This window comes from Gopherus flavomarginatus, chromosome 1 (assembly GCF_025201925.1).
Source record: "Gopherus flavomarginatus isolate rGopFla2 chromosome 1, rGopFla2.mat.asm, whole genome shotgun sequence".
NCBI classification, from domain to species: Eukaryota; Metazoa; Chordata; order Testudines; family Testudinidae; genus Gopherus; species Gopherus flavomarginatus.
The window spans coordinates 108,975,896-108,993,942 of NC_066617.1; the positions used below are offsets into that span (position 1 = coordinate 108,975,896).

The 18,047-nt window shown below is 43.7% G+C and overlaps 2 protein-coding genes across 4 annotated transcripts in view; one reads left to right on the forward strand and one right to left on the reverse strand.

The window, feature by feature from the left end:
- Positions 1–9,435, forward strand: part of SVOPL (SVOP like) — a 30,065-nt gene extending 20,630 nt beyond the window's left edge. For both annotated transcript variants that reach the window (XM_050945834.1, XM_050945844.1), the window contains 6 exons: positions 923–1,128; positions 2,975–3,086; positions 5,352–5,433; positions 6,599–6,688; positions 7,800–7,913; positions 9,199–9,435. In XM_050945834.1, the coding sequence (XP_050801791.1) occupies positions 923–1,128; positions 2,975–3,086; positions 5,352–5,433; positions 6,599–6,688; positions 7,800–7,913; positions 9,199–9,210 (616 nt within the window). In that variant the 3' untranslated portion in view covers positions 9,211–9,435. The remainder of the gene's footprint in view (positions 1–922; positions 1,129–2,974; positions 3,087–5,351; positions 5,434–6,598; positions 6,689–7,799; positions 7,914–9,198) is intronic.
- A 3,733-nt stretch (positions 9,436–13,168) lies between these two features.
- Positions 13,169–18,047, reverse strand: part of TRIM24 (tripartite motif containing 24) — a 163,342-nt gene continuing 158,463 nt past the window's right edge. For both annotated transcript variants that reach the window (XM_050945558.1, XM_050945548.1), the window contains exon 19: positions 13,169–13,932. In XM_050945558.1, coding sequence (XP_050801515.1) covers positions 13,723–13,932 — 210 coding nt within the window. In that variant the 3' untranslated portion in view covers positions 13,169–13,722. The remainder of the gene's footprint in view (positions 13,933–18,047) is intronic.

Here is an 18,047-nt window from a genome sequence, read left to right on the forward strand (position 1 = left end):
ATACTTCACAATACAAGTGGGGGAAAATTGCCTTAACTGAAATGGCAGGGAGAGAGAATGTAATTATACAGACTGGTATTTGGCCAGGGCTTCAGGGTTAACCCTCCTGTTCATATGAAAAATATCATGGGAATTTTAATGGCCACAAGGGATCAGGATCTTGGCTTTACATTTTTAAACGAAAGCTTGTAAACTACAGTATATAGAGCACTGCATAAAAAATTTTTAAGAACGCTATGGGCCCAGTGCTGCCACACTTCCTCAAGCTGAGCAGTATGCTATTCTGTGGCCTTAACATGAAATAAGCTCATATTCAGTGGTGGTAATTTCACCACATGCAGAAAGTATGAACAAAAGCCTATGTACTTCTTAAGTTCTACTTCTTAAGTTCTCAAAAGAGGGTGTAAGTGAAACATTGACCTCATGCTGGCTTTCTGTACCAAGGTGAATTTCACCCCGTGAGATAGATTTATACCCATTTTACGGATGGGAAAACTGACACACACAGATATCAGCATTATTTGGACTGTAAGCTTCTTTGGACAGGAACTGTCTTTTCATATCTGTTTGTACAGCACCTAGCACAATGGGGTCTTGGTTCATGACAGGGACTTCTAGGTGCTACCATGTTACAAATATATAATAATAGTATAACAGTCCAGTTAAGAACTGGGCTTTTTCTTTTAATAAAGAGGAGCACCTATATGGTAGCTTCAATTGTGTAATACGTTTGTGACAACCAGTTTGCTGCTGGTTGCACAAATAACTGCTGGACTTAAGATTTCCAAACATTAACTGTTGTTTACCTGTCTTGCTTTGTAATTGTCCTTGGGCATTTAATATCTGCTGAATTTTACTCCTCTATGGTTCCATGAGTCTGCGATTATTTTCTGCTTGTCAATGTTGGTTTTCTTTCTCCCAGGCTTGGAATATCTTTTGCTTATTATGGCGTCATCCTGGCCAGCGCTGAGTTACTGGAGCGTGACATGGTCTGTAGTTTGCAGACAGCAGCAGCAGCGAAGGAGTTGGGGGATGATTCAGAGGAAAGCCGCAGCCCATGTCACTGTCGCTTATTTGCCCCTTCGGATTACCGGATCATGATCATCAGCACAATTGGAGAGATTGCATGTAACAGAAGCATCTCCAATTTGTCTATTTAATCTGTTATGCAATGTGTTTAACTCGGCAGATTTACATGCACGTGCACAAAACACTATGTAGGGTTTGGGTGAAATTCACCCTGTGCACAGAGCCAGCCAAGGGTAATGCACTACTTCAGTGAGATTTTCAGTAGAACCTCAGAGTTACAAACACCCTGGGAATGGAGATTGATTGTAACTCTGAACAAAACATTATGGCTGTTCTTTCAAAAGTTTACACCTGAACATTGACTTAATACAGCTTTGAAACTTTACTATGCAGAAGAAAAATGCTGCTTTTAATCATCTTAATTTAAATGAAACAAACCCTGATAGTTTCCTTGCCTTGTCAAGTTGTTTTTTTAAACTTTCCCTTTATTCTTTTAGTAGTTTACATTTAATACAGTACTGTACTGTATTTGCTTTTTTGGGAGTTTGGGGGTGGGAGGGAAGGGCTCTGCTGCCTGATTGCGTACTTACGATTCCAAATGAGGTGTGTGGTTGCCTGGACAGTTCATAACTCTGGTGCTCATAACTCTGAGATTCTGCTGTAGCTGCATATGCTTTGTGCTGGCGTCACAGGGAGGAATTTCACCCTACATGATTAATTCATTTTTAAGGACAGTTGTGAAAATTTAACTGGCAAAGCCGAATAGCCCCTATGCAGAGGATAATGACTTTTTTTTTTAAATGACCATAGGAAACTACCTGAACAGTAAAGTCCAGATCCTCAAAGATACTTAGGTGCCTATCTTGCACTGAAATCAGTGAAGGCTAGGCAGCTAAACACCTTTGAAGATCAGGTTCTAAGTAACCAGAGAGCCAGGATTGGCTTGAAGGCAAATTTTCAGACAACTAGAACAGTGACTTCTGGAAACCCATATGCTAGCAAGAATTGCAGTCAGTCACTGATATGTAGGCAACTGAACGCAGCAAAGGTGTGCTTTAGTTTAGAAAGGGTATTATTTCAGTACCAGCACCCTGTACTGTGCAGCAGAGACCTGCTCACAGTAGGGTAGAATGGAATACAGCAGAAAGTACACAATGCATCCATAGAAACACAAACCAACATGTTTCCTGGTATATCTCCTCTGCTTCAGTATTAGGCGGTAACAGTATCACGTGATAGCATGTTTCCATAGCACCTTCCATCTAAGGTGCTCTAAGTACTTGACAAACATTACTGGATTTAGCTTCATGGCACCCCCATGAGGTAAGCTTTATCCCCATTTACATCTAGGGCAATGAGATAAAAAGCGATTAAAAGTTTGATCTTGTAAGGTGCCAAACTCTCTGACCTCAGTCCAACAAACGGCATAAACACATGCTTAGGCTAGAAGTTAACCATGTGTTTTGCTGGACTGGGGCCACATTGCTTAGCATCTTGGAGCCCTGAGTGACTTGCCTGACTCATACGGGAAGTCTTGAGGAGAGTAGGGGATAGAACCCAGGCGTTTAGAGTTCAAATGCAATGCTTAACCACATGACCCCACCTTTCCTCCCAGCAGCTTGCTATTACTAAGAAGTGATCAAGTACATAATGCTAGTGTGACACCACTGTAGTTGTGACACAATAGTAGTGACAGTCTATAGAGGGAACTAAAGTGGCTCAAGTGAGGCCGGTTCGGAAACTCCAGACATAAAAAAAAGGAAAAATAAGCAAGAGGAAGATCATGGTGTTTGGGTATTGGAGGGTGAAATTTTTCTACTGGGAACGGTGGGATGGAATTTCTGGTTTATAGTGTTAAGAAATGATGACAGCTAAACATGGGCTTAGACATCATTAGATAATTTAACCCTGAAGTCTGACATTTATGTTTTCTTTTGTTTTCCAGTAAATCCCTTAAACATTCTAAGCATCAATTTCCTAGGAAGACGACTGAGCTTGTCTATAACAATGGGATGCACTGCACTTTTTTTTCTCTTCCTTAATATCTGCACTACAAGGTAGCGTATTAGATCGGTATGCTAGTACTATTGTGGTGGTTTGTAATACAATAGGCAAATGTCAGGACCTTTTAAATTCTCAATTTGCTAATCAGCAGTCCTGATAATTTGCTCTCGCTCTCTCTCTCTCAAAAAAAAAAATCTCCTGCAGTTTCCTGTCACCTCCTGGCAAAAAATGTAATAGCAGAAGCTGTAGTAAGGTCTTGTATTGCTGAGACTACGGGGATTTCACAAAATATATGACAGGACATTTACTAGCATGCTATAAATAATTACAGCTAAAACACACATCGAGATAAGAAAACAAAGTACATTTTGTGGTACAGACCTCATATTTTTTTTCATTGTTTGCTTACTTAAGAAAACAGGGTAGGTCTCTACAGAGAACAGAAAAACCCATGGCTGGCCCGAGTCAGCTGCCTCGGATTACAGGGCTTTTTCATTATGGTGTAGACTTCCAGGCTTCAGCTGGAGTCCAGGCTCTAGGACCCTGTGAGGTGGGAGGGTCTCAGAGCCCAGGCTCCGGCCTGAGTCCATGAGCCCAAGTTGGTTGGCATGGGCCAGCTGCAGGTTTTTCTTTGCTGTGTAGACATCCCCTTAGACCAGCAGTGGGCAAAATTATTGGCCTGAGGACCACATCTGGGCTGCCAAACTGTATAGAGGGCCAGGTAGGGAAGGTTGTGCCTCCCCAAACAGCCTGGCCCCTCCCCCTATCCGCCTGCCCCCCAATTCCCGCCCCCTGACTGCTCCCCTCAGAACTCCCCACCCATCCAACCCTCCCTGCTCTTTGTCCTCTGACCGCCCCCTCCTGGGACCTCCCCCAACTATTCCCCCTAGGACCCTACGCCCATCCAACCCCCCCGCTCCCTGTCCCCTACCTGACTCCTGGGATCCTCTGCCCCTTATCCAACCCCCTCTGCTCCCCACCCTCTTACCATGGTGCTCAAGAGCACCAAGACTGGCAGCCATGCAGCCCGGCTGGAGCTGGTCACGCAGCCATGCAGTCTAGGGCACCAGCAGCTCTCGCAGCCGCGCTGCCTGGCAGGAGCTTGCAGGCCCGCTGCCCAGAGTGCTGGCAGCATGGTGAGCTGGGCTGTGGGGGAGGAGCAGCAGGGAAAGGGCTGGGGGCTAGTGTCCCCAGCCAGGAGCTCAAGGGCCAAGCAGGACGGTCCTGAGGGCTGGATGTGGCCCGCAGGCTATAGTTTTCCCACCTCTGCCTTAGACGAATAATCCATCATGGGGTTTGTGTGCGTCTCCCCTAATCAGGATGAATTAGCACCGTTTGACTATATTCACTAAATACTGAGTTTAAGGGATTTACAGGCTCCCCCCATGAAGCTGGCAGAGCTTGACAATTTTTTGAAGTGGACCAGGACTGCAGGTAGGGCTCTGAAATGACCCTTCAGCTTAAAGGTTCCATTAAACTGACCTTTCAGCTGTGAGGGACTGCCCTGAAGCACAGTAGCTAATGGTCTGCTTTACTGGTGCCTGAAAAACGGCATAGGGAAATTTTATGTTCATGTTTGAGATGGGGACTTTAAAACTACTAGTATCACAGGTGCTAGAACTAGTGGTGCCGCATGCCCTGGCTTGAAGTGGTTTCCATTATATACAGGGTTTACAGTTTGGTTCAACGGCTCTCAGCACCCCCACTATTAAAATTGTTCCAGCGGCCCTGACTAGTATAATTTTCTTCAAACTTGGCTTCTTGCATGGACGGCAGGGAAATTTAGAAATCAAGCCAAATTCAAAGTTTCTAGCCAAATCTATGCAATAGTTACTTGAATGCAACATTCCGATTGGAGTATCTGGGTAAAGTACTTTTCCAGTGGTCCGATAAATCAAACACCTGCAACAATTATGCTCAGTCTTCACCTTTGGGCTGAGACTAAGCACAGAATTTGTGACAGCTGATAAGCAACTGAGAAAGAGGGATATGACTGCAAGTTAGAACCCAGTCTTAACTCTAGCAGATGAAACCTGACATGCTATAATGAATATAGATGTCCTCTCTCCCTTGGCTTGTAAGCTTGGTCAGTGCATTTTCCAAGCATTTCCTCAAGAAGAAAATCCCTCAATGTGAATCATCCACCTTTCCTTGCCAATTGAATGGATAAAGGTTACCTTTGTCATTTACTTATGTCTTTTATTATATTCTTATTTTGGAGGCAAGTTCCTTAGTGCAGTGAGTAACCACTTGCTTTGCCTGTGTTTAATAACCATTCACTGATGCTGGTTCCATATTCTCCACCCCATTCTCCCTAGTACGGGTCTGATCGGTTTTCTCTTTATGCTGCGTGCCTTGGTAGCAGCAAACTTCAACACCATCTACATTTACACAGCAGAGGTAGGTCCTTCTGAAAGTTCCTCATTAAGCTGCTCTTGCAAGAAGCTGGGAATGGGCAATGGGAATTACCTGTTTTGTTCATTTCCTCTGAAGCACCTTGCATCGGCCTCTGTCAGAAGACAGGATACTGGGCTAGATGAACTACTGATCTGATCCAGTGTGGCTGTTCTTATGGAGTGTATTAAATGAATAAAAGCACATTTGCCACAGCTGAGTAACATGGAAAAATTCCTGAGAATAGGCAGTTCCTGTAACTATATGATTATCTAGGAGTCCGCTTTACTATCTCTGTACCATTAATAATTCTGTATATCACAATTATGCTCGTAAAAATGAACCTGCAGTGCATACATATATTAACCTTTTGGTGGTTTAGAATTGTGGAGTCCATTATTGGATATGGATGTGTCAAAAACCACTAACCTAAGAGCGTTTAACAGAAAAGGACACTGAAGCTCACCCACTGCCTGGAAAATGCTTCTTGAGACTGCTCCCCTCGCAGAAGGAAAGCAGTTGGGGAATCCTTCTCTTGAAGTGGCTTAGTGAGATTGAAACCCCTTTTGGTCCTTCCATAAACGTATTTCTAACAGATAATAAACTACACAGCCCTGCCACGTTATGCTTTAACATGTGCTTATGTGCTTTGTTGAAACAGGGCTTAGGCCTGGCAAAAAGCATAATCCTTGAAGTCTTGGAGGTTCTTCTTAGGTTGCTTTTTGTCTAACACAGGAGTGAACTTAGGTCTTGCCTAAGGATTGAAAGCCCCAGACACTACTTTTCCCTTTCCACCAGAGATGGAGCATGACCATGCAAGCATCCCCTAGATCACTGTTCTGCAACCCTGACCTTGAGCAGCCACCTCGAAGACTAAGGGATTTAGTGTCTGCTCCAGCTTTAACTGGACTAACCCGGTGGTTCTCAACCTATTTACCATTGTGAGCTGCATCCAATACTGTCACATGGGCTGCAAGTGGCTCATGGGCCACGGGTTGAGAACTACTGGACTAACCTAAACTGATTCAACAGGGGGGAGAGTTGGGAGCCTTACTGCCCTTTGAAAATCTCCCCCTACAGCTGTCCTTTCTTGTGCAGTGAGCATCCATGAACCAGTGGCATGCCATAGTTCTTTTTGATACCGCACTAAGCCCTCTTTGTCCTGCTATAGGTTTACCCTACCACAATGCGAGCTCTGGGAATGGGGACAAGTGGTTCACTATGTCGGATTGGAGCTATGGTGGCACCATTTATAGCACAAGTAAGATGCTTTTCCTGTTATCATCCCGGTATGAGGTGGTGGGTGTCAGTGATGGGGAATGAAAAGAAAGAAAAGAAAAAAAGCCCTAGGCTGGTATTTCTTCAGCTACCTTGGAAGAGCTTTCAGCACTGGCCTTTGTTTTTGTGGGCACAGTTCTGGTTTTTGGTAAACTCTATGCCCAGTGTTGCCCTCAGCTGCAATCACAGATCTTCTGGAAGCTCATGGGTGCATGTACACACATGTATGTACTGACCTTTGTTTTTGCCAAGACATTGGGTGTTTGATATTTATGTGGAAACTAGGATTAGTTATGTGGTCATTGCCAACAATAGACCCGCATCAGTGATGATTCATGACTTTGACAGATGAGACACAAATCACAAAATGGATACATTCCCCTCACTGTATAATTTAATGTAGCAGCAGGAGGACTTACTTGGGAGCTGGAGCTGCTGCTGCTACTCAGGCCACAACGCGGGGGTGGAGCATGAGGCAGGCCTGGGAGTTGACAACAGTTCTTCGTATACATGCACAGGCCCCCAACCCTGCCCCCGCAACCCCCCTTGAGCCTGGCCTCAACTGCTATCATTCCCCAGGTGTGGCCTCTCCAAGAAGTGGTTACCACAGCAATTCTGATAAAATGACTCCTGCACTCGGTAAATTGTCATGGTAACAAGGCAGCTTCCTGAAGTACTGTTCACTATCCCAACACGTGAGCCTCATGCAGCACCATGTTCGTTAAACTTTGTGTTTCGCTATGAGTGGACTGTGACATTTATAGCAAATCATAATTTGTCCTTAAAGCTGTATATATTTATGTTACATAAAGAACATGCAAAATGTATTGTGTAGCTTTTGGGAATTCTTGGATAGCCTATGGCTCATGTTTCTGGGCTGGCAAGCTGCTCCTGACCTGTATAAAGCTCTCTGTACAGAATGTAATTGGTTAGCATGTGTTGCACTTTTTGGAAGCTGTTAGAACAGCCTGTTTTCTTGGCTATCATTGAATCTTTTAGGCTCTTGTCAATTTCAGGTCTTGATGCCTAACATGCTCCCTCACACTAATCTTGTACTGCAGCATCAAGCTGATGCTTGAATTGTTTGTTTGTAGGTTCTCATGAGTGCTTCATTCCTCGGGGCCCTGTGCCTTTTCTCAAGCATGTGCGCAGTGTGTGCCATCTCTGCCTTCACGCTGCCCATAGAGACCAAAGGAAGGGCACTCCAGGTTTGTAATAGCTCATTTCTGACACAGCTACAGCTTTGTCCACATGAGAAAATGATACTGACTTAACTAAATCAGTTTTGAGGTTCCTAAAATCATCACTCTCTCCCAAATCCATGTAAAACCAAAATAAGTGTCTTTACACACACAGATTAGACTGCTCTAGCTAAGCCCTTGTCTCTACTACAAATGCGGTGCCATTATAGCTGTACTGGCATAGCTAGGCTGCCAGAGCATTGTTGCCATAGTTCATGCCACCTGAAGGGGTTTTTCTGTTGGCATAATACCACCACCATCTCAAAAAATCCTTAGTTTCAGACAAGGACTTAAGGTTGTTTGTTTAATCTGCCTCTGTGGGTAAAAGCCAGCCCTGTGCAGAAGGCTAGCATATGCTTTAAACTCTCAGATGGTTGATATTGCAATAATCAAACAAAAACACTCCAATAAATTGAATTACATGTAAGAGAAAAGCTTTGATCTATCTGTAATTGACTTGACCTTCTAGATAAAAGGGAGTTTAAATGACTGTTTAATGGAGTGGGCTCTCTTCCTTGATACTGGGCTGCATTCTTGTGAGGTAATATCACTGCTGAAGTTTCTGCAGACATCCTTCTTGCAGATAATGGCCCTGATTCTGCTACCAGTTATGCTGTTCACAAAGGATTAGTCCCATGCAGGTTAAGTGGAATAATCAACTATGCAAAGTTACTCAGATTAGGGCCACAGCATTCAGGTTCAGCAGGGAGGACGGTAATGCTTATGCACGTGTAACTTTGATGGTAATAGGAGTAATCACGTATGCAAGGGGACTACTTCTGTTACTCATGGCTGCAGAATCTGGACTAATGAATGCATTGGCCCTCACTCCCTGAAAGCAGCGAATAGGGGGCCATATAAGAACCAACGTTGTAAGTACACAGATGTCTGTATTCTTTAACACAAAGACATTTAAGCCCAAGAGTTAAGTTTTTGGGTGGCAATGTCTACATTGTGCCTCTCAAATCTGCTTTGTAGTGGTGGGGCACTACAGGCAGCTATATTTCAAGAGCAATTTTAAAAGCCAGCTCAACGTTATTTGAAAGAGACACAGGCTGAAGATATCCAGCCTCTGCATCCAATTCTAATCGTATATGCTATTTTGAGATTGCTCTGATGCTTGCAGATACAAGGCAGGATTTTTGGTCACACAAATGTATCTGAGAGCAGAACCTGCTCCTGGTCCATAAGCCCCAGTTCTTTCAGTTTGACTCTGAATTTTTATCCTTTTGTATCTTTCCATTTTTTTTAGCAAATGAAATGAAGACACTCAAAGCTGGTTCGGGGGGGGGAGAGAAAAATAAACCTTTTGGCAGTTGCAGTTGAGCTGCCTTATGTTGATTGCTTCTTAATGCCATTGCTGGAAAGAGGAGGTATAAATAATCACCGATGAAGAGCATACAAGCTACATGCTTTCTACAGGATGCATTTGGAAAAGCTATTGTGCGCATAGTCTTTCCTGTGATTCAATAAATAGATTTCTCCTTAACCCCTGAAACAAGATGAAGCCTCTTCACTATTCTCAGTATTAGTCCTGTGCCACATGATAGCCACTAAAATACCAGGGTCCTAGTCCCCTCTTGGATTAACTGGGGTTGGGCAAGTTGGGATGGTGTTGTTACAGTTGGACTAAATGGTGAGGGTGTTTCTCCTTCATGAGTGGAATATGGTTTTTGCCATGACAATATGGCTTACAGTATGTACATACTACTGAAATACAACAGCCCTTCCTAGAGGAACAAATACCCCCATCACTGAGACTGACAAAGGCACATTTCACCTACCTCACACCTTGCCCTCAGGAGGCAGCTTTCAAGTGATTGCTCTGGCCCTTACACTGTTCTCAGGACTAGAGCTGGCTGCAATTTTTCCATTAGGAGAGAGAGAAACTGGCAGCTTTCCATCAGCAAGCAGGGATACTTGCACAAAGCTAGGTCTCCCCACTTAATTTTTTTTAAAGTACATCTTCCACTAATGGCTATTTCTCTAAGACTGGAAATTTGTAGAGAAACTAATTAGAATAGCAAATACAAAATAGGGTTCTATACAGGACCTGGGTGAAGGGGGCAGCTTTCCAGATCAGGACCCCATAGGTGTGGTGTATTTGTATGCTGGCTCTCTGAAAACTACAGTGGTTTTTAAAAATTCCAAAAATCATTCATCTTTTCAAAACACCTGCATTTCATTACTGTGGAAAACTGAAGCCTCCATTAGGCTGCCAGAGTCTATGGTAGACTGAGGCTAATGGCCACATTCTTTGTAACAGCAACAATTTAGAATTATTTTAATCGTTAGTGTGTATGAGGGTATTCTTTTTCCTATGTAAATGCAGTGTTTATCAAAGGGATAGGCTAGGGTTTAGTTAACGGAACACTGGGCTCGGGCAGGAGTCCTGGTTTCTAATACTGCCTCCGGCACAGAGCTGCTGACTCCCTGGGGGAGTTACTTCACCTCTTATCCCTCTCATGGTCCATCTCACCTCTTATCCCTCTCATGGTCCATCTCAAAGTGGAGAGAGGAGACTGACACTTAGGTGTTACAGATGAGTAAACTACTATTACATTGCCAGTGGATACTGGCCCCACTATGGGAATACAACCTTGAGCTGACGCATCATGATATGAGGAAAGTACTCCTTACCTCAGCAGTGCTACTGCACATGCAGAATTTGGGCAGACGGACATTAACTTTTTTTGCATAGAATCTCCTTTTCCTCCACAGAAATGGGCTGGTGGCCACCACAGGGGCTGCTGGACCTGACAGAGCATAGCTTGCAACTAGAAGACACTGGCAGGGGAAGGGACTGGGAGCTGGCAGGTTCCCTGCAGCTGCAATTCTCAGAATGCCCTGAGGAAAGGACAGACTAATGCCCAGAGCCCAGGTTCTCTATTTTGTGCCTGTATAGTGCTGTCTTTGCCTTCCAGCATAGCCTCTCTCCTGAGACAGGTTGTGTTTTGCAACCACTTGACCATGGCCACAAACACTAATTGTTTCAATACAGCTGCATATAAGTGTGTACATCTAGGAACAAAGAACATACTTACATGATGGGGAACTTAATCCTAGGAAACAGACTCTGAAAATGATTTGGGGTTGGTGATGAATAGTCAGCTGAGTATCCATGAATTCTCAGTGCAACACTGTAGCCAAAAGAGCTAATGTGATGCTAGCTCCATAAACAGGGGAATAGAGAGTCTATTTTACCTCTATATTTAACACTGGTGCAACCATTGCTGGAATACAGTGTCCAATTCTGGTGCCTACAATTCAAGAAGGATGTTGATCGTTGGAGAGGGTTTAAAGAGTCAAGCAAATGATTAAAGGCTTAGAAAACAGACTTAAGGAACTCACTGTAAGTAAAATAGATATGACTTAGGGATGACTTGATTACAGTCTCTGCCTGGGGAACAAATATAGTAATGGGCTGTTTAGCCCAGCAGAGAAAGGTACAACACTCTAATAGCTGGACGTTGGACCTAGACAAAGCCTGGAAGTGTGTACATTTTTAAACAGTGGGTAATCTATCAAGGGTCATAGTAGAGTCTCCATCACTGACCATTTTAAATTTAACATTGGCTGTTTCTCTAAAAGATCTGGACTATGAATTAATTTAAGGAAGTTCTATGGCCTGTGTTATACTGGAGGTCTGACTGGATGGTCTCTTCTGACCTTGAACATTAATAATCTCCTCCCTGCTTCCCTAGTCCATCCTGTGCTCTCCATGGTCATACCAATTTTCAGTGAAATTAACAAGGGCATGGAGGGTGAGTTGACTGATATAGTCATGAAACCTCCATGCATCTGAAGAAGTGGGCTTTTTACCCACAAAAGCTTATGTCCAAATAAATCTGTTAGTCTTTAAAGGTGCCACCGGACTACTTGTTGTTTTTGTGGATACAGACTAATACGGCTATGCCTCTGATACTTGTAAATTTAAAATCATTGATAATTCACTCAACTCAGCACTCGCTGGACTCCCTTGTGATTGCAGCAGCTCTACACTCCACTCCAGAGAACCAAAATAAAGTAACAAAACAGGCAACTGTTAATCTAAAACCTAAACTACATTTTATGACAGTTTTTCTGTAGGTAATTCCCTAAACTTTTAAAAATAGTTAATGTTTACTTTTAGCAACCCCCCTCGTGTATTAGGAGGGTTTAGAACCCCCAGCAATAGAATACAGACTGCTACTACTACTTGGGCTCTAGGGTATCTCAGGTGGCAACAGCAGAAGGCTCTTATTCCAGAGGGGAGGTGACCCTGTCTCTGCTCCTGCCCTTTTTCCTTCTCACTTCATCCCTGCTGCATATCAGGGGCCTGCTATAAACTTCCTAATATTTTATAATGAAAAATGGCAGGTAACCTACAGAGAAAGGGGCACTACCAGCCACCCTTCTACTAAGGCAAATACTACTTAGCTTGCTATAATGCCCACCTTCAGTCGGATTGTTCCCCTTGCTCCAAAGCTCTGCCACCACATAGTCATCAATGTTTGTGGCCAGCCTCTAAACTTCTGTGGTAACAACTATCTTGTACACTGGAGCAGCAACCTATCTGTGCTATACAGAATATAAAATCTGTTGGCTTACCTGGAGTATTGGTGTAGACAGCTAGCATAGTGCTCCACAAATGGGAATAGTTTGGATAAGGATGCACTTCCGAAGTTCAGTTTCCACATAAGACCAACCTGAATTAGGGCTTCTAACTGGCCTGTGAAGCACTCACAGACAGGTGCCTTTGAAAGAAAATTGTACTTAGGTAGATGGAGCTTCGAAAATAACTGCTTGTGAAGGGAGCATGGGTTGACATATTTCACAAACAGCGCAACAAGAGGACTAGTGAGGTCAATGGTATGGAGAAGGAGGAGAGCTGAACAACAGTGTCTCATGCTTTCCAACTTGGAGAAGTGCTGCTATAGTGATGACTCAATCTTCCAGGAGGGATCACAACTACCTCTAGGAAAGGAATGAGAAATGCAAGATTGCATTCCAAAGATGACATTTTCAGAAGTTCAATAAATTGTCTAATCAACCCTAGGTACAAGTAATCATTCCTTCCTTGCAACTATGCCATTAACTTCCATTAGCACATGTACACTGATTCTGTCTTATCTTGTTTAGAGGACATTTCAGAGACATTTTAGTGCATCTCATTGCAGTAATACATACTGACCAAGAGAAATCCACCTTCCTCACCTATAAAAACACCCCAAACAAATCCCTGATTTTTTAAGTTTATTTTGATACAGCCCTCCCTTTACATTTTAAATCACCAGTAACTTCTTTAGGGGGCAACTACACTTCCATTGCACCAATCATTCTCCTAGGACAACAAAATTACACCACGCGCTTTCATGGCTTGGGGTTAAGTACAGTACAAAACTCAAATTCTGGCTAGTCACATGCCTTTGGTAAAATTAATGTCTGGTGATAATACATTTTCTTGAAACTGAGAAAGTCACACATTGAATTCATGTAACATTTTAAAGTTTAATTCTGTACAAATTCTTTTCTTTAAATGCATTTGGGCAGCTGTTATTCCAGATTGCTGTTTTAATGACGTTCCACAAGTAGGATATAAGGACTGAACTTCAAAGAACAGTCTCTCCAAATGCCTTGATCCCTGGTAGATTTCTGTTTTAGGGGAAGGGTATAAAGTCTAGTAAACATCCACAAATGTACAGGTCAAAGTGGTCATGACTTTTCCTCTTGACAACTGACAGTTGATAAATATTTGTCTAGTTTTAAAAAATTCATTCCAGTACATGCGACCCATTCATTTAAGCAACTGGCGCTCCTCTCCTTTGAGGCATTTTTTCCGGGGCTGTACAAAATCATCATCAGAGTCATCACTAAATTCTGGATTCTCTCTCTCACTCCGACAGTAGGGTTGTATAGGGAATTCTCTCTCCGGATAAAGGGTCTTTAGGAGTTCTTCAAAGTAGGCTTCAAGTTTCATGCCAGCATCAGCCACTTCTGAATCAGGCTGTTGGGTGAGTTTACAATAATCAGTGCATCATAAAATAGTTCGACACTTATAGCACCCAAAGAATCTCAAAGTGCAAACTGCTCAAATCAACTAGCAATAAGACACAGACATCTCTGGGACATGGTTGGCAAACAACCAGCACACAGAACTCTGCAAAAATCAGTGGTAGAGGGGAAATTTTGGCCAAGAATACCACAACTTTAAATCCTTCTCTTACAAAACTGGCATAAAAATCTAATGTTCAAGAATGGACAGGATCATTGGTTTAACATCTCCACTGAAAGACTCACTTAAGAGATCATACATGATATAAAGTTTAGCTGCTTCAGAAATGGAAGGGTTTGGTCAACCGTGCCACTAAGACGACACAGTATTTTGTACCAGATGCTTTGACTACTATGCCATTTTTCTGGCCAGTGGAATTTTTTTCCTGCCTCTCTCACACACAGCAGAATATAAAATGTTACTAACATAGATGATTATACTTTAGCACACTAACCAGCCCCAAGGTGTTTCACATCAGCAGCCCTGGCCAGTTTCCTGGTTTAAGCAGAGGCTAATAGCTAAAGCCAGTTCTAGTCAGGTCTTATCTCCTTCCTGCTGAAACTACCCTTCCTTCCTGCTCTACATGGGACATTTGTCCCTTCCCCAGAGTTCCACCCCTCACTTCAAAGGAGGAATCAGCAGATGGCTAAGAAAGCCAGCAGTGGCCAAGGAGATCTTGGTATGGCAGTCAGAAGCCACAATGTACTTAAGAGGTTGACTGAAGGGCAGGACATAGTGGGTGGGGAATGAAAGGCTCACTACTCATTGAGGGGTCAGGGAAGGGAGGAAGGGCAGTGAGCCTAAGACAGGTGGAGAGAGAGATGTAAAGGAATACATAGTAACTGCTAGCTACGTGTGCATAATAATGTTCTAAGAAATGTAAAAAGGAATTTTTCTGTTTTCTGTACATGTCAAGATGACAGCTCTCAAAACTCTGCTAAAACAACTTTCAAGGTTGTAAAAAATCAGAAAGCTGGTTTGTCTCTTATTTACAGTGGATTCTTGGTTCGTGTAGATAACAGGGCAAAGCAAACCAGACAAGGTGTGAGATTTACTAGCCATGTGAAGATCTTGGACTAGAGAGGATGGATACTAACTAGACAGAACTAGCGAAGTCCAAGGTCACAAGATGAAGATAAGAATAAGACACATGAAAGCAATGAAAAGACAGCTAGATTGAGTAAGGAGTACAGTAGCAATGGTTAAAAAGACAAGAGATACCAATTAGCGTTTTTGAAGGATAAGTAAAAGATGTACTAGAGTTACGATGGTGCACATATGAAAGTGTTTAGAATAGAATGTTTACAGATACGGAATTTTAAATAAATCAGTGCCTGTATGATGTTATGAGACAAGGTATAAAGGACATGTGGAGCAATGCAGGACCCCTACCAGATTGGACCAGAATGGCTCTGATGAGAACAGAAATAGACTACCTGTGCCCCAGGACTGGGCAACTGATCGTTGCTGTATCCTGCTCTAATCTGTTTTACTTATGCTCTATACTTAGTCAAGGTAGTAATACAGTGTTCTAAAATTTTCTTAAAGTTTTCAACTAATTAAGCTTAAGTAACTGGTGCGGATTGTGCCTTTCACCAAACAGAGAGAAGCCATATTAAATCTGCTCCTATCCATTTCCACAGAAGAAATGGTTACTGACTGTAACTGCGCTTTGAGATGTGATGCAAATGTGTATTCCAAGTAGGTTTGTGCACATGCTGGAGCCAGAGACTTTTGCCTAGCAGCACCCATAGAGAAGCGGCGCTCATGCTTTGTGCTTGTAGCCCCTTCCTTGGCTATATGAAGCAACAAAGACCCGAGCCCCCTCAGCTCCTTTGCATCCAACGTTCAGGGGAAGACTGATGCAGAGGGGATGGTGGGTGGATTGTGGTATAAACATCTGCATCATATCTAGAAGAACCACAGTTACAGTAAGTAATTGTTTACTCTTCTTTGAGTAGATGCAGACATATATTCCAAGTAGATGACTAGCAAACTCCATCTGGAAAGGGGGCTTAGCATCCACCTGAGCAAGGATTGCAGGCTGCTCTTCTGACATTAGTGTCTGCTCTGGAAGAAGCAGTGATTGCATAATGATCTGTCAAAGTATACACAGACCACCCTGTGACCACCCTACAAATGTCCAATACTGAAATGTCATTGAAGAATGCTACCAAAGTTGCCTGTGCTCTCATCAAATGCGCCCATATCTGCTGAGGGTGCGTAACTGATGCTATCTCATATGCTGTATTGAAACAGATGTTATCCATCTAGAGATGGTCTGCACAGAGACCACTTGACCCTTCATATGTTCTGCATATGATATGAACAGGGCAAGGTGAAGCACAAAACTGTTCCATCTTGTTCAGACAGAAGGCTAGACAGCATCTAACAACTAGTGTATGGAGGCATTGCTCCTCTGTGGAGGAATGCAGCTTGGGGAAAAATACAGGTAAATAGACTGCTGGTTCAAGTGAAACTGAGACCAACTTGGATACAAAACTTCAGATGTGGCCGAAGCATAATCTTGTTCCTGGAAAACTGTGTAAGGAAGACCAGTCATCAGGGCCTGCAACTTTCACACCTCCTGGCACAGGTAATGGCTATCAAGAATGCAGTTTTCTGGGACAGGAGGCAGGAAGCAAGAGGCTTACATGGAGGCCCCATTAGACCCACTAAAACCATGTTCAGGACTCACAGGGGGACAGCTCTCTGACTGGAGAATGCAGGTGGAGTATTCCTTTCAGAAATCTCATCACCATGGCATTGGAGAAAACAATTTCCCTTGGACAGGAAGATGAAATGTGGATCTTGCTGCCAAGTACATTCTCACATAACTGAGTACTAGGTCCAATTCCTGAAGATGCAAAAGGTACTCCACGATGTCCTGGATGGAAGCCTCTGCCCAGTGGGTCACACGAGTCAAGGACCACACAGAAAACCTCTTCCTCTTTGACAAGTAGGCTGTTCTAGTGGAAGGCTTCCTACTGTTAAGACAGACCTACTGGACAGCCTCCAAGCAAAACACTTCCTCCTCATTCAGCCATGCAGGAGCCACACCTTGAGGTGCAGGGAGCTGGTCGCTGGATGTGGCCATGGTCCTGTGCGAGCAAGGAGATCAGAGAACCAGTGCTATCTCAGCTACTCTGGGGCAATGAGAACAAGTCTAGCTCAATCTGCCTTGAGTTTGGCCATGAGCTAGGGAAGGATGGTGTACAGCAGAATTGACTTCCAGCTGCAGTGGAAAGCGTCGGAGAGGGAGTCCAGGCTGAGCCTCTCCAGAGAGCAAAATAGGCAACACTTCGTGTTTCCCTTTGGCACAGAGGTCGATAATGGGGACACCCATGTTGCAAATATCATCCTAAAGATTTCTGTCTTCAGGGACCATTCATGGCTCAGGAGAAAACACAGTTGAGATGATTCATGAGATGGTTCTGGACCCTTGGTAAGTGGATAGCTACTGGGGTGGTTTCATCTGATACAGAACTGTCACAGGTTGATTGCCTCCAGGCAGAGTGCTCTGTTGTGGGCTCCTCCTTGTTTGTTCACATAGTGCATCACGGTAATATTATCTCTGAATATGTGAACCACTGAATGCCTATTTCGGTCCCAGAAGGCACAACGTGTTGTGGATGGCCCAGAGCTCCAACACGTTGATAGGAAGCAAGGTCTCCTGTTCCAGCTACAGACCATGCACCTCCAGCAAGTGCAGATGTGCTCCCCAAACTAGAAGGGATGTGGTGGTAACCACTGATTTGGTGAGAGACGGTGGAGTGAAGGAGACCTGTTGGCAAGACTGCATGGGGACTCCCACCAGTGCAAGGACTCCAGGACTGATGAAGGAAGATGAACCAACCTGTTTAGTGAATACAGAGCAGAGCTGTAAACTGTCCTGAGCCCCATCTGAAGAGGACAAAGGTGTAACTGGGCAAGATGGACCACCTGGGTGCTGCTGGCAGGGGTCCAGCTCTTTCCATGTGGCCCAGTAGGCTCAGGCACACGTGGACTATTGTGGACAGCTGTGATTGCAAACTGAGGCACAGCTGTGGAATCATCTGGAAGTGGTT